Consider the following 17683-nt stretch of genomic DNA (forward strand, 5'->3'; position numbering starts at 1 on the left):
GCTCTTTTAGCTACGTGTACATGTATGTTGTGAATAGATACAGCTGTACACTATATAAAGCTATATCTCTGCTGCTTATAGTTTAAAAGTTTTTGTTTGAATTAAAACACAGGAGCTTGAAATTCTATCAATAATCGCTCAAAAGTCCGATCTAAAAAAAAAATCCATACCTATATATAGGTATGGATTTTTTTTTTAGATCGGACTTTTGAGCGATTATTGATAGAATTTCAAGCTCCTGTGATTAAAAAAAGAAAAAATAGTTTCAAAATGCGTGTTTTAAAGAAATATGTTGGAATATTTCTCTCTGAGTGAATGGCGATTGTATGAAATCATTGCCAAACAGTAAAAACCTACATAAAGCAACTCCCATGAAGTTCAAAAGCCAAAAAAAACATAAATTTTCAATTTCTTACATAGATCAGCCGAGGCGCTTTAAATAGAAAGAGATGTCAAGGTGATTAAGAAATATACATAGAAAGAAATTGAAAATTATATTCTTATTCTATTCCTAAGCCCGATTTGAGTGAAAAGTTTTGCAATGCCTATTAATTTTTGGTAATTTATCACAATTATATAATTATAATCATAATTATTCTGGAAAAAATGAAGTGAGTAAATATTCTGATATTTTGCACATAAGTTAGTCTCGACCTACATCAAATGGACCATAAATCTCAAAATATTGTTTCCAGTCATTTCTTTTTGAATGTATAGTAAATACAATGTAAATATAGACAGAGAAGATATGTCACATTTAAAATCTACGTACATTTGGTGAACCTAGTGCAGATTAAAAAACTGACAGTTTCTTTTAGAAAGGACCAAAAAAACATGACCAGTTAAAAGAGAGTATGCAGCTTTCAAAACATTGTTTGTGCATTTTCTTATTCAAATTTGACAAATACAGAAAGAGTTTCCTAGATTTTTAAATAACTCCTGCATTAAAGCATTTTACCCAAAGATCAGCATAGTATATATTCAAATAATTTGATTTTTAAATCTCTTATTATTATATTCACAATGGAAAATTGATATTAAATTGAATAAAAGCCTTTGTTAATAACACAAAGCAAGGTTATGAAAATTGTTTTAAACCAAGAAGTTTTGTAAACAATTAGGAGTGTGAAATGTTTGCTGACATACAATGTATTCAATATTTGAAATATGATTCTACAGTGTGGAATGACTTGTGTTCTATTTCTGTAAAGGTTTTTATATGACATATAATAAACAATTATTAGAAAAGTTCAACCAGTATTTTGCAGTTAACTTTGATATAGAAACTGACAACTAGATAATTGTATGAATAGCTTACATAGTGCTTAACATTGCAAGAGTGTCAACATTACTTTCCCCCACACAAATTGATTTATTATCCCTAATTATTAGTTTGCCACCGCAGGAATGTTGAATTTCTCTGTTAAAATTACATAAAATTTTATCATTTAGATGAGATTTATCTTAGAAATTTATCTTATTAATTTTTTATATGGTCATTTATTATCAATGAGGGGCCTCCATAGCCAGTTGGTTAAAGATTGACTATCCTTGCCACCTCACAGCTGTGGGTTAAAATCCCTAAGGGATTTTAGATACTTTCATATTAGGGGACTATCCAGCTAGCTTACAGAAGGTTGATGGTTATACTTCTGCCTGAATAATTGCGTGAAGGTGCACCTGTGGTCTGCCTCTTGCCTGTAAAGTTGGGAAGTCGCAAAGTCACCTTCACGGTGTCAGAGTGACTTACACCTAAGCAAAACAACAGTAAAATAATGATGAACTGTGGGTGATCATGAAGCATGGAACTTTGGTATATATTTATTAATGTTTAAAAATTAAGAATATAGCCTTTACAAATGCTAAATATTCTATTAATTTGCTCTCATTTTGTAAAATGATAAAGTTATTATTGTGATTATGAAATTATGTTGATTATAGAAATTTCACCAAAATTCATAAAAAAAAAACTTGAAAAGTTATGCCCCTTTTTAACTTGAATATTTTAAAATAACACATGATATGGTGATCTTGTTCTCCATATTATGTTGTTACATGTTTTTATATATATTTGTACAGGGAATTCAACAAGCTCCTAGAAGAGTTGTTAGACCAAAGACAGAACTTATAGATGTAGATCTGGTTAGAGGGTCAACATTTACCAAGGCTAAACCACAAGTGCCATGGACATATATAACAATCAAAACATTCAGTCGTGTTGTGCTATTCCCATTTCACTATCAATGGTACGTAAAATAAGAATTATTATTATCAGTGGGCTTTCCATACAGTTTTGAAGTAAAAAGGTTTTTTTCCATACAGTTTTGAAGTAAAAAGTATGTTTTTTTCTACCATTTTTAATTAAAATACACAATTGTCAAATTGCAGTTATTGACCAAAATTGTCAATGAATGACTTAATAATGTTAGAAACAGAAACATTTAGATATGAGACTTTGTTTGATAAGGCGTTTATCATGTATCAAGGCATTTTCTACATATGATGTAAACTTTTCTCACTATTTTATAGTTGAATTTTAATACTTTAAAATAGGACTATATTCTCATGTATCAAGGCATTTTCTACATTATGATGTAAACTTTTCTCACCATTTTGTCATGAGGGGAAAATTTTTACAATTGAACGGGCCCTAGATTCATCCACAAAAGACTGGAAAAAAACTGGGCATTGAATATGGCAACCAGGATCATTGTACATATATAGAAGATATTTAAAAGTTGATTCAATATTGATTCATTATTTGGAATATCAATACAAATAAAACCCATGTATGACTGAACAGAGAAGTTACTTCTCTGTTTCTTGGCTAGCTTGAAAAAAAAACCTGAATTTAAGTTTTAGAGGTCATTGAAACCTATTTAAAAGAAAATGTGCTTTTCTATAAGTAATGCAATATGGTGTTGAATATGTGATGACTACAACAAACATTTAAAGCATGATGATGATAGTTTATATTTACATATTTAAATGGTCACCACTGTAAAAGCTGTTTAAATTGATTGGGTTCTCAATAAATGGATACAAAGTTTGCCGCCAATGACAGCCCTAAATTTTATGTATACATGTTATGGTAGCTGTGTCTCCTTGATTTCAGATTTGTGACATTAGTGATGTTGTTTGGGCCAGCCATAATAGATAATTACTTGCCTCTCACAACTGTCTTTTAAAATAAAAAACAACATAAAGTTGAGGCTGATAGTTAGCTTGAAGTTTGTGCAATGAATACTAGTATATGTTGTGAAAACTGCAAGATCTATATAAAGGGTCTTTACCTCTATCTTTAAACCTAGAAAGACAGACTCATTCACTGTCAGTCTATGACACTGTGTGCTAGATGTCGCCACATCAGTTTTATGCATGTTATTCCTAATTATTTAGCCTACTGGTGGAAACTTATTCTACAAATGTGACCAGTCCAGACTGCAGACCATGATAAGTGAACACATTTGTGCCATCTAATCAAAGTGTGCACTGTGTGCTTAATTCAGTCAGTACCTACTTTTTAAATTTCCTGGTTTTGTCCAAATTAAAAGATGAATAAGTCCATTTAAGATATTTAGTATGGTTAAAATACACAAGAGCTTGTCAGTAAAGAAGTTTGGTGTAATATTAAGTTATTGGATTCCATCTTCGGAGTTAATGTTAGGAATCAGCATAAACTTCATAACTTGTTTCTTCATAACTTGTTTAAATCATGATCTCAACATAGTGATACTCCTGAAATGGGTATTATCTGGGGGCACAAACAAACTTGGTAAATATATGGATAATAAGTGCTAATTTGCATTGATCACTCTAATATGAACGGTAGTCCACTGTGAAGCTATAACAGTAAAGAAATTTTTTTTCCTAGAGATCAGATGGGAAAAACGAACATTTGCAGAGTCCCGGATAATACCTATTTTCTATCAAGTATTTTTTTAGTCAAAATACATGTATAACAATTATATTCTTTTCTAGGTGGATACAGCAAACATCGTTGCCATTCTGGGCGGGGCTTATGGTATTATATACAATGCAGATTATAACAACTTGTGTGTTCTTCAACAATGTTGGGGAAGAATTGACACAGGATGTAAGTGTTTCAGTAAGTTTAACCATATTACCTGGTAGAGGGTACGTAGTAACATACTGTATATCAGGTTGTTGGGTTGTTTTTTGTGAATTTCTAATTTTTGCTATATTCATGTACTTTGAATATCACAAAAAATAGATTTGCTAAATTTTACTTCAATTTAATACTTGGAATTCTCTTGTTTCTGTAACTTGACTTCCTATTTTAAATTTTCTACCAAGTTTAGTTATAGTATATAATTATACCTTGTGATACCTATTTATCAATGTGTCAAATACCAATAATCGATATTCCAGTTTATTCAGCATTAATTATTTAAAAATACATCAACAATCTATAGTGACACAGTCAGCAAACTTTATATTTGATTGTTGAACTGATTGTAAAATAATTCACACCTTGCATGTAGGTATACAAGCATACTAAGGCAGCTAAAAAATAACAAAATTGGTAAAATTAGAGAACTGCCAAAATTGCAAAAATTGCCAAACACGAAAATAACCTGGTATATGGTATATTATTAGCTTGACTATTGTATTTATATAAAGGGGAGAGCTACCTCTCTAACTTAGGCGTTGGTAGCGGCTTAAATGTCACAATTTTTGATAAATTGAATTGGTCTATAATTGAAGGTCTGTAATACAACAGTCAATGAATTTAAGATTTTGAATTTTACTAGCCCGAATTCCAGTTTTGAATTAATTCTTCTATATATTTAACTAAATTTTCTTAAAATTTTCACTTGCCCGAACTAATTTTCACTGGCCATGGGCCACCAGGCCAGTGCTAAATTCGATGACTGATACAATACGTAATTATTAAGTTGATAGTATGTAGTATCACACATAACAACAAATAATGAAAGAATTATATGAGCCGCGTCATGACAAAACCAACATAATAGGTTTGCGATCAGCATGGATCCAGACCAGCCTGCGCATCCGCGCAGTCTGATCAGGATCCATGCTGTTCGCTATCAGTTTCTCTACTTGTTATAGGGTTTTCAAGCGAACAGCATGGATCCTGATCAGACTGCGCGGATGCGCAGGCTGGTCTGGATCCATGCTGATCGCAAACCTATTATGTTGGTTTTGTCATGATGCGGCTCATATATGGATGGTGTTGGCATGTGTGAGATACATGATCTGATATTACATATATTTATATAACTGATAATAAATTGTTCTATGACAAAATATTATTATTCATTATAAAAATCTTGATACTAAATCCCCAAGAACTTTATCGACATTTTCTTCTTTCAATATTGCAATAATTTTAAAAGAAAATAACAAATAATACATTTCTGTTGTTTTTATCAATATTTGAGACACCGGTACTTTCAGAAAATGTGCCCATTGTAAACCAATTCATTTTTAAAAGTTTTTCTTTTATGAATTGAGATATTGCTTTCAAACCATAATACTTATGCTTGAATAATGTGCTTTAAAACTATGCTTAACACCGAAACTTCAGAAAGTAAGTAGTGCTGAATGTTAAGTAATTTGTAATAAAGGTAGCAAAATGTAAACAAAATGGTTTTTTGACTAAGAAATACAAAATGATCTCAACTGTACTAATGCATAGATCCCTGACCTGTCTAATTCTAATTAGCAGATAAGGGCATATAAAAAGAATTTTACCCCAACATATTTGTTAACAAAATGTTTATGGTCAAAACTATTGTTATTTAAATTAAAGGCCAGAGTAGGGATCTATCAATTGCAAAAAAAGCAGGAGCAAATGATGATTAATAGTACTGTCTTAATAGGATACAAAAAGTAACTTAAGATATTTTGAGAAATTAAAATAATTGCATTTTGGGGGCCAGTAAATATTTACTGTTAACTCGAACCCAAAATATAGCTTCTCTAATCTAAATTTTGATTTGATAAATGGAATAATTAATGTGATAATTAATGCTATGTTTCAGGAGCAGTCACTGAGTGAAGTTGTTGTACCAGTCATACTCATGGTTTTACTTGGACTGATCCATTCACAGACCATATTGACCCACCTGAAACCCCCCACCAGAGATAATAAAAGGTTCATATAATATTTGTACATGTAACAGGCAAACTGTTTAGAAATAATATGCTTAATATATAAAACTTAAGGTCTTGGGAATACAGGAATACTAAAAATAATTGATTAGATCTAAATTGTTTCTGTTTTAGAAGTAACTAGGTATATTTGATTAGAGCTGTCATCAATAGAAACAATATTGATATATTGTGGATATTTTTCTGTAGATCTATAGTCACTACACATTTTAAAGAATCAATAATTTTGACTTATGAATTAAATGTCTAGAAATTATGAAAATTCACGCTAAACAGATACAGAAGCAGACATTTATGTCTAAATCTATGCTGTATTTTTATAATGGACATATTTTCTAGCAGTGGTGACAAGTTATTTCAAGTAATTTTCAAGTAATTATTGATGTATTGGTGTATATCAACAATAATTATCATCTGCTATGCACTGAGTCAGTTACAGCTGTATATTTTATACACTAATTAAGTGACAAAATCCATATAAATGCTCTTTTTTTACCTATATTGTAATGTATGTAACTATATTTTCTATGTTTTAGTTTCATTATCGTTGTTGATTTTTTTCGTTACACTGTATTGTTTGTCGCTCTGTTATGTAGTAATGAAACTTCTAGTGATTCGTAAGTAAGATGTGTTAAAGAATACCCTACCACAGTTGTTGATATCCAGTTTTGACCTCCTAGCCTCAGGGAATTATCCTTAATTATTCATTTGCAACACTTGTGTTCTCACCTATTTTTGTATTGTTAATTTCACATTTATATTATTTTTTTTTCTTCAAAAAAGTTACTTTATTTGATATTTAAGCTTGATTTTAAAAGTATAATGGGACCATCTGGCTTGACCTCACATCCGTATAACACTTGTTGTCCGCTGCTTCATATTCCTTTAACCTTTATGTGAACTTAAAAAATTCCTGGTTTAAACTGTTGCCTGTGACCTTTACTTACGACCAAAGAAGATTCTCTTGAAACTTCAGGATTATTTTTTTGGTCAGAGTGACTACAGATTTAGTTCCTTAATTCTAGACATGATTTCTACTGGATTATTTCCTGTATTTTATTTTAAGAAATATCTTGTTGTTGTTGTTTTACATGCAAATCCTATCTTTTGAACAACTGATATTAGTAGTTGAATCTTCAAATCTACACATATCTGTCGTTATTGTAGGTCACTGGCTCAGATTCTTACTTGACATTTACCTGATTTTTGCTATGAAGTGCCGAGACTGTTCGAGTGTGTTGTCCGTCTTATGTGTCTTTGTTTATCAAAAATATCCATTTGTGTTTAGAAAAAAAGCTATTTGGTTCAATATTTAGAATGACACTTTGTCATACTAAAGATATTACAATACTGATGTATCTAAATCAGTTATAGAAACTTTCCTCCACCAGTAAATCTGCTTAGGGCATCTTTGGCTGAGTGGTAAAGGTTGTTGACTTCAAAACACTAACCCCTAACCGCTGTGAGTTTGAATCCTGCCAGGGACTTTTGATTCTTTGATGTGAGGAAGTTATCCAGCTAACTTAGGAAACATTAGTGGTTTTACTTAGGTGCCAGTTTTGTGCCTGAAATAATGTATGGAGGGGCAACTGTGGTCTTCCTCTACCAGGAAAGCTAGAAAGTTGCCATATGATCTATTCTGTGTTGGTGCATTATTATATTGAAAACCAACCAAAAAAGAAAAAGGAATCTTCTGGTAAATAGTACACTTTGGATGTTCTTTTAAGAAATTTATTCATAGGAGTAATGTTGAACTTGACGGCTTCACTTATTGTAAATTTCTGTTGAACAAATTTAAACTCTTTACCTGCTGAATTTCAGAAATGGACTTGACTACTTTCTACTTTGGGTCCTGCCCATTATCAATTTTAGGGATATCAAAATGAAAATTTCATGTTAGTTACCCAACATCATAGAGCTTTGTCAGATTGCACGGATTTGCAGGCTGGCCTGTAGCTTTATATTGATGGTAAAGGTTGATAACTTTTGGTTTCAACAGGTGGGTGATTTAACCCATTACTTCATGAGCATTTTGTGAAAAATGGCTGTTTTCATTGAAAAGTCTCCCGTTACAAGTTCAAATTGCTATAATACTATAAAAACTGCTTCAACACTAATCAAACTTGGCACAAATGTTGAATGGACCATTGCCCTTGCAACAGCATGCTCAGGCTTAAATTTTCTGTTACCATGGCAACGAGGGGACATCTCAAAATTGCCAAAAATCACTATTTTGCGTTGATTTTTTCCATCAAAATTGATTTCAAAGTGCTGCAACTTCTCAATGGATTGAGATAGAGTCAAATGCTTTTCAGCGTTGGTTACACGTTACCTTATGATCAATCTGGGGTCATTTACAGCCTCTCACAAGTCCAAAATTTTCTTGGCGATGAGGGGGACTCCGCCCCCCTTCAAACCCCCCCAAACAGAAGGGGGCACATCCCCCTTCTGGCAACCCCCTGATGTATCTTTTGGTTGGGGGGCCGCGCCCAAAAAGAGGTCACTTTTTTTAACAACATTTCTCAAACAGAAACAAGTGTTTGGGGCCTAAATAAGGCAATTTTTCATCATTTGAGACAACAAAAAGGGGGGGGGGGGTGAAAAAGGCGTTAAAAGGCGTGTATATGAAGTAATGGGTTAACAGAAAGACCTGAATAGTTTTTTCTTTCCTTGAGGCTAGTTGAATGAATATTTATAAAACTAGGTCATACAATGTTTTCTTGACTGAAAACATACCTTTGGTTTTATAGTTTAGTTGACAGTAAAAAGAATCATGCATTGAACTCCTTTAACTCCCTATTTTGTTATATTGATGTGAACATTCTATGAGTTTGTTATGATATTAGAGAATTTCCCAGGAAAAAAAAAATTGTGGCAATTTTAGTTATAAAGAATCTAGCTTTAGCTTTGCATGATATTTTTAAGTATGAAATCCTATTTTATGACCACACTGGTTGAGTTGCAAGGTTGAGTGTTGCAAAGGACATTATTAAGTGGACCATATATGAAAGCTATCGGAATATCTGAAAGAATGTTGAATGCTAGGGCTGCAAATGAAAAATATAATGTTTCCATGTTTCGTTCTTTATTAAATTGTACTTTTATACTAGTATAATTACGTAATGTAATTGAATTTTTTTTTCTTCTTAAAATTCATTATTGTCCTGAAGTATTCAATTTTTTGCTGAGTGATTTTGTTAACTTCATGTAGGAAAGTTGCAAGTTGGTAGAGATTTGTAGACTTGTCTCTTTGAATAAATTTTTGACATTTTAAAGGAACTCGACTGAGGTCAAAAAGCTGGAGAGAGAAAAACAAAAAAACAGAAAATTGAATTTCTTACAAAGATCAAATGGGCTGTTTAAAATGAAATGATTAAAAAAAAAAGAAAAAAAAAAAAAGACAAACTCAGAACTATATTGAAAATTGTATATTTATGCAATTGTTTTCCTGGTAACAATGTTCAATTATTGGGTATTTTGTTTCACAAGTAAAATAATTATTTTGGAAAAATGATCTGAAATTTTACATGTAAGTTCAGACCAATATCAAATGGTACATGAATATCATAAAAATATTTCCAGTCCTATCATGTCAAAAAATCCGCAGTTGAGTCCCTTTAATACTTTATGTATTATTATTATTATTATTATTATTATTATTATTATTATTATTATTATTATATATGTGTTTACTGAGCACTTTATATAGCAAGTTCTTCACTTAATTTTCCAAAAGTGATATGTTAAATTTTTCTAACCATGTTGTCAAAATTAGAGAAGTTAACTGTTAATATTCTTTTTAGAATGTTGTAACATCATCAGATAAGACTGTTAATATCACTTCCTGTAATAGAGCATCTTGTACAGACTCAATCAAACCGAGTCTGCAATTCTTATGTTATTTTGTTGTGATTAATGCTTCTGAGGGATCACTTTGTTTCCTGAATTCTTATATCTTTTAACTGGAACTTCCAATCTTAATTTCCTGGCAATTATTGTCCGTTATTAAAACAACGTGTCTCTTCTGTCACGGATATTAGAATAAGATCAGTTTATTGCTGACATTCAACACTAGTACACTACAGTATGTACAATGAAGTATTTTAATTGTGTTTTTAGCTTAAATATTTGAAGATGAGGAGAGCTGCTGTACTCTCCACAGTGTTGGCCGCACTGTTACATTTTTGTTGAGTTTTTGTGTAGAAGTTAATATCTCCAAAATTATTGAAGAATATGGGTTGAAACTGCACACACTTGCCCTATGTGACTATTTTACATTATTGGCGTGGGTGCCATAACTGATTTAGCTTTTTACAGTTAGCCCCTTTTTCAAACAGTCTAGCAATGTGAATTGTTGAGTGCGCTGTCATACAGAGAGCTCTTGTAATATTTTTTTCTTATATCTTGCCAAAAATATAAGTCAATTAAACTAAAAGGTTATGTTTTCTTTATTTATGAAATACCTGATTATTTGATATTTTCCAACATTTCTAGAGGCATGCGGCTTTAAGAAGCAATCAAGAACTTTTATGACATATATCTCATAAGGTCTGTAGAGTAGAAACATATCTTGATTTGTTTGTTTCAGGGATGGATGGAGAAGAAAAAGGTCCTTATCACAGAATAGAGGAAGTGTTTCTAACAATGACATTACTGGGTCCTCGCCAACAACTCAAAATGACCCGACACCAAGTCAATCAAAGTCAAGTATGAAAGGTCATATAGGTTCAAGACCATTGAGAGAAAGGACAAAAGAAAGGAGAGTTAGGCTGAAGCCAAACAATCAGAGGCCGAGTTTGCGACGAGAACAGAACCTTGAGAAAGGTTCCCAGGACTCGGAGTCAGCGTACCATACACATGAAGCTAGCGACTCTATCGCTGACAAATCATCATTAGAGCATGACTCAAATGGTTGTGATGTAAGAGATTCATTATTAGATAATAAACTGGATATTTCTCCACGTATTGTAGTATCGACAAGTGCTGATGCTAAAGTTAAAGCATTTCTTAAAAAGAACGAAAGTCAAGAGAGTGACTTTCCAAAAGATTCAAATTCAGATGAAGATAAGCTAGCAATAGATGAGAGTGGTTGTGAAAAATCAAAAAGACATAGTCAGTCTATTTCGTCTGAAGAGGAGGATGTGGTACGTGTGAACATTTGTACCATTTCTATGAACGATAAACTGACAGAAACTGAACCAAATTGTGCCAATGAATTACATGAAAAAATCTCCATAAGTGATAAAATAAAGTTTGAGGGACTTTCCCATATTGAGTCCTGTAATGAAGCCTCAATTCAGGATACAGCTATACATGACTTGAATGATAAAATAATGAATGATAAAACTCTAACTGGAGACAGTGAAAGTTCTTTCGTAAATATCTCTACGGAAATGGAGACCGAGAACACAAAAGGTGCTTGTGATAAAAATAATGAAACCAAAGATGTTTCTAGTCAAAAGAGAGCTTTAAAAAGCACTTGTCCCTCTAACCTAAAGCTGGAATGTCAAAATGACATTCAGTCAATATCTGCTCAAGATTCTAACCTTACCACACACTCGGTGAGTTCTGTCCACTTTACAAAAGACTTAGTACAACTAAGGGAGATCACTCCAAAGAGTTCAAGGGAGGGAACACCAACTCATACCCAATCAGATGTCTTGTTACAAACAAAGAGGTCTGTAAGAGGGAGTGGTATATGTAACACTGACACTGAGTCTGAATCTGACAATAACCTTGCCTCAAATAAAATCTTGCCAAGTGTGAGACGGAGAAAGATGAATATGTCGGACACTAGTGAAGTTGGTGGAACTGGTTTACGTAATCGTAGACATATGAGTTTGAATATAAGGGATAATAAGAAGCATAGTACAGCAAGAGTCAGTTCTTCAGAGGGCGAGACTGAAGGGACAGAATACAGTAGAGGAAGTAGGGGCAGTAGAAGGGTAAGGGTATTGAATAGTTTTGATATTTATTTGATTTTATATATACAGTCAAACCATGTGTATTTAGGCACATGTGTTTGCCGCCTCATTGATATTTAAATTAGTCTGCAATAAATGGATTTTGTGTTGAGATCATAAATAGATGAAAGGTGTTTTATTTTAAACTTGACTTCCACTTAATAAAGCCTGTCATTCTAGAAAGTTATGATAAAATTATTTTGTTGCACATAGGCAGGGAATTGGAAACTGAAAAGGAAAGTAAAACATCACGAAAAAATCGCAGATGTGATTGGTTCACCGCAAACGTTTTATAAATATTGCATATGGAAGTAAACGCAATCAAATTTTAAAATAAAAGAAAGAAAAGAATTTTTAGCTCGACTTTTCTATGAAAAGGGGAGCTATCCTACTCGCCCCGGTGTCGGCATTGGCGTCACACCTTGGTTAAGTTTTTCGTACCACCCCACTTTATTTCAGAAGTATTACAAGTATGGCTTTGAAACTTACCATACTTGTTCACCATCATAACCTCCATCTACAGACAAGAGTACATAACTCTGTCAAGGTTTTTGACAGAATTATGGCCCTTTTTTGACTTAGAAAGTGTATTGAGCTTGGTTAAGTTTTTTGTACCACCTCACTTTATTTCAAAACCATTGGAGGTATTGCTTTGAAACTGACCATACTTGTTTACCATCACGACCTTCATCAACAGACAAGAGGACATAACTCTGTCAAGGTTTTTGACAGAATTATGCCCCTTTTTGACTTAGAAAATACATTGAATATGGGTAAAATCCACTTATTGCCTTAACCCTTTGAGATATTGCTTTGAAACTTTTAATGCTATTTCACATCATTACCCCCATCTGTACGCAAGAGAAGGTAGCTCTGGTCAAGGATTTGTTTTAAAAAATTAAGGCCTTTTATCGACTTAGAATCTTGTTAAGTTTTTAGTACCAGTCCACTTTTTGACTGAACTGTTTGAGATATTAATTTGAAAGTTGGAATACTTGTTTACAATCATGATTCCCAAACATGTCCAGGAGAAGGTAATTCTGTCAAAGATTTTATTTGAATTATGGGGCCCTTAACTGTCAATGTTTTGTATTATAGGCAAGCACTAAAAAAAGTCTGAGCGCGCTGTCTTACGGACAGCTCTTGTTGATAAAGGAATAAAGACCTATTATAAATTATAAATTTTATTCATGTTAATCATTATGTTATACAGAATATGGCAAGTTCAGAGGAGTGGGGTGACCATTTACAATCTGATGTTAACAGTACAACAGAATCGAGCAGTTGCGGGACAGATCCGGAGATTGGCAATCACGAGGAACCGGACAAGGACTCCGATAATGAGGCACAGTCGGCCCAAAGTGGACAAAATATTGGTATAACAACGAGTAATCTACACGCAAATGAACATTCTTACGGTATGTACATGTAATATATATTGCAATGTGCGAAATATATAATTTAAAAAGGGTACTGTTAAATGCATGTATTTAGACGAATTCCATTGTCAGGGTTTTCATAAATATATATATGCCAAATCTCTGATATTTTATCAAGGTGTAAAATTAATGTTTCTACCAAGTTATCATTTTTTTAGCTCGTCTGTTTCAATGAAAAAGTCAAGGTGTAATGATTGACGCAGCGGTGGTTCTTGTTTTGTTTTTTTACCAGGTATAAGGTGCATTTATTTCCAAGAAATGAATACATACATAATAAGTATAGCATTTACATAGATAATAGGTAACATATACATGCATGTTTGTAAAAACTTTTCCTTGAAAAGGTACAATTGTGGATTATGATTAAGAAAAATAGAAGATTAAAGACAATATCTCAGTTATAAAAAAAATACACAAGGAAAGAAAAAAATGCTTTTGATAGTTTTTTCTCTATTTTAGTTCTTACTTTAGATATTGAAAAATTCTATTATTAAAGTAGAAATTGTCCAAAAAAAAAAGTATCTGCCTGAGTGTCAGAAGCAGAAAATCCTTAAAATATCTTGTATCATAGTTTGGGGACTTTTCTGTTTAAAATGTGCCAGAGTTAAATCGTATACACATACATGCACAGTGCGTTAACTGGAGTGCAGGTATTAGTTACCCGCACTCCAGAGCATGCCCATTGATTGGCTCATTTTTGCAGGGATTTACTTATTGTGATGGAAGAGATATCACAAAGTTCTGTTCCTCTGATTAAGATGGCTATCAGAGCTAAAACTATAAATTTAGATGTTGTTAATGTCTCAGCTTTCTCAGACGAGCAATCCTGGTGCCACAGGACCCATTTGTTTAAAATGAATACCTTCAATGTTGAAACATGATCTGTCAGTTTTTGTAGCAGTCTGGTTTCAGTTTTGACTGATGTACAAACTTTACACACGTCTTGTAATGGTCCTATGGCAAAGTCTGATTTTGTTTCTTTTATGCATGATTTATATTTTTGTTTAATGATAGATATATTGAGGGTTGAATGCAACATTGTTATAACAGAAAAAACACCTCTAATTACGATCATGTTATAACAGAATAAAGTTTTTGAAATGTTATTGCATATAGAATACTAGAACATGTTATTATAGCCTGATTAGTTGTAGAACATGTTCTAGTATAAAAAAGCTTCTAGATCATATTATTTTATAAAAGAATAAACAAAGAAACGTATAATTTAAAGTGACATTATGCCCATCCAAGGGTATATAGTGAGTGAACGGGTGAAGATCAAAATAAGTTTTCATTTTGTCATTTTTCCCTTTAATTTTATAATTAAGTTCGCATAAACAATAAATAACTCACATAACCCAATAAAATTTCTGTAAATATGCATAAGGATTTACCTATAGCGCTTAGTTTTTAAAAAGAGTGGGGCAGTCTTTTTATATTTTAGGCAGTTTTATAATTTTATCCTGAACATTTTCCAATATCAACTATTGGTTAAACACCATTTTGACAGTCAATCTTTTCAAATATAAAGTCAATTCAGCTTCACTTGACTATGAAAATATGAGCATAATGTCACTTTAAGCAGAATAAAGTACTACGATATGTCATAACAGAATAAAATTATAGAACATGTTATAACAGAATAAACTTCTAGAATGATGTTTATAACACATGATAAAAGTTAAAGAACATGTTATGGCAGAATTAGCTTCTTGAACATGTTATAAACAGACTAAACTTCTACAACATTTTATAACAGAAAAAGTTTCTAGAATATGTTATAACAGAATAACAGAATAAGTTTCTACAACATGTTATAACAGGATAAAATTCTAGAAAATGTGATACCATAACAAAATTTCAGAACATGTTATAACCATGGTGTAATAACCCCATAACTATTACTATATAATCACCAGTGATTGATTTTAAACTAATTACTGTTTACAGAACAGAAGACAGGTGGGTATATAACACCTTGTAGTGTTTTCATGTCTTTATATAATGATCTTACTATTTTATCCTTTTACTAATTTCATCTTAATTAAAAATTAATGTATTTAATGACAGTGAGTGTTAGAGTTTGTGTGACAACATTTGTTTTAACAGTAACAGTTATTTTCTCCAGAGATTTTCTTAAAAGTTCTGTTGTAAATTTTTTATATTAATGTTTAAAAAGTGTTGTCGAGTTGGTTGAAGTGATTTGAATTTTTTTTATGCAAATAGCTGCTGCTCTGTCCGTCTGTCCATCCATATGTCAGACACGAATATTAAATAATTTAATTGCATACAAATATTCATTTTACTTAACAAATAATTGAATATTAAGATAATTTTTGTCTTTTTTCATATTTCACTCCATTTTGAATTGAACAGTCATGATCTTTAAAATGAATCAATCATGATCTTTGAAATTGATCATTCATGATATTTAAAAAATGATCAATCATGTTCTTTTAAAATTGATCAATCATATGATCTTTAGAAGTGATTATTCATAATCTTTAAAATTCATCAGCCATGATCTTTAAAATTCATCAGCCATGATCTTTAAAATTGATCAATCATGATCTTTTGACTTCTCCTTCCATCTACAACTTACCCATGTTCTCCTTATTCCAATGTGCTATTTTGGGGAGCAACCATTATTTCCAACAATATTGTTGTTTTAGCTCAACCTTTATTATTCAAGATTGCCAAACAGTTTAAAAATAATCATCAAATATAATGCTTGTCTAAAAGAAAAATGTTAGGACTAATTTGCTTAATAATTGTTTGTATGTAACTTATTTCACTATTAAATTTGCTTTGTCATCATACATGTTATGGATTTCAATTACATATGTCAGGACCTCCTTTACTATTTTGTTTAATATGAGAAAATAACTATTTTCAGTCTTTACTTGTAATCTGTATAAGAAAACCTGCAATATTTCATTTTGAGAATTTGTCATTGAAATGAAGATGAGTAGTTATTTGGTCAAAATTGTGAAAAAAATTGTTTTCAAGCAAATAATTTATTGTGTAGTAATTTGATCAAAATTGTTATGAATTTCTTTTTTCAAGCACATAATTTATTGAGCAGTAATTCAGTCAGAATTGTTACGATTTTGTTTTCAAGCAAATAATTAATTGAGTAGTAATTTGGTCAGAATTGTTACGATTTTGTTTTCAAGCACATAATTTATTGAGTAGTAATTTGGTCAGAATTGTTACGATTTTGTTTTCAATCACATTTTTTTTTGTGCTGTGAATCAAGGCAGAAAAACCATGTTTTCACTAACATGAGTGTTGGTTGTTTAAATCCTGTTATTCTGGAAAATATTATCAGTGTATAATGCTAACATTTCACAATATGTTATACAGCGTTATTCCAGTACAAAGGTATGACATCCCTGATAATACACAAACTTTTACCATATATCATATATATTTTTATGCCCACCAGAAGAATAATCTGGTGATTAGTTGCTTTTGGTCTGTCTGTTTGTTTGTCTGTCTGTCTGTAACAACTTTAACCTTGACCCTGGCCTAACATGGAAGTTCTTCCATCTAGAGCCTCCTAACTTCACAGGAACATACACCTTGATGAGCTCTACCTACCAAATCCTTTAAGTAGTCATTGACTCAAAGGTCAAGGTCACCAGGGTCAATGCCCTCTGTAGAGGGGGACATTGGAGCATTTGTTAAATCTGACTACATTAACAAATTCAACATATTTTTCTTGAAATATTTACATAAAATGAAAGTTTAACCTTTGGTATTTGTATTTTTATAATTTTTATAGACGTTTTAATAATAGTGGATTATTAATAATAATTGATATATTTTAGAGGAAAAAGGTAACAACAGTTCACAGTATGCATCTTGTTTGAAATCTGATTGTTACAAGTCTTTGTCTGTTGTCAAAAGCAAAACAAATGTATCCTTTACCAAACAGAATGTTTTATACTGTACAGAAAGTATTTTGTAATCAGTTCTGAACTTGTGTATTTGATTCTCTGTTGCCAGCATGACTCGTATTAAAGCAGTTATAATGTACCAAAAGATAAGTTTAAATTTACTAAAATATAAGTTTTAATGTACCAAAAGATTAGTTTTATTGTACCAAAAAGTGAATTT

At 31.7% G+C, this 17683-nt stretch overlaps 1 protein-coding gene across 1 annotated transcript in view; it reads left to right on the plus strand.

Moving 5' to 3' along the window:
• The window catches only part of LOC132745440 (protein PHTF1-like), a 34822-nt gene that overhangs the window by 3787 nt on the left and 13352 nt on the right, over positions 1–17683 (plus strand). Inside the window, exons 4-10 of the mRNA XM_060734356.1 lie at positions 2080–2246; positions 3982–4096; positions 6030–6142; positions 10748–12104; positions 13336–13540; positions 16928–16945; positions 17395–17419. Coding sequence (XP_060590339.1) covers positions 2080–2246; positions 3982–4096; positions 6030–6142; positions 10748–12104; positions 13336–13540; positions 16928–16945; positions 17395–17419 — 2000 coding nt within the window. The remainder of the gene's footprint in view (positions 1–2079; positions 2247–3981; positions 4097–6029; positions 6143–10747; positions 12105–13335; positions 13541–16927; positions 16946–17394; positions 17420–17683) is intronic.

Source organism: Ruditapes philippinarum, unplaced genomic scaffold (genome assembly GCF_026571515.1).
Source record: "Ruditapes philippinarum isolate M1 unplaced genomic scaffold, ASM2657151v2 ctg2043_1_1_1_1, whole genome shotgun sequence".
Lineage (NCBI taxonomy): Eukaryota > Metazoa > Mollusca > Bivalvia > Venerida > Veneridae > Ruditapes > Ruditapes philippinarum.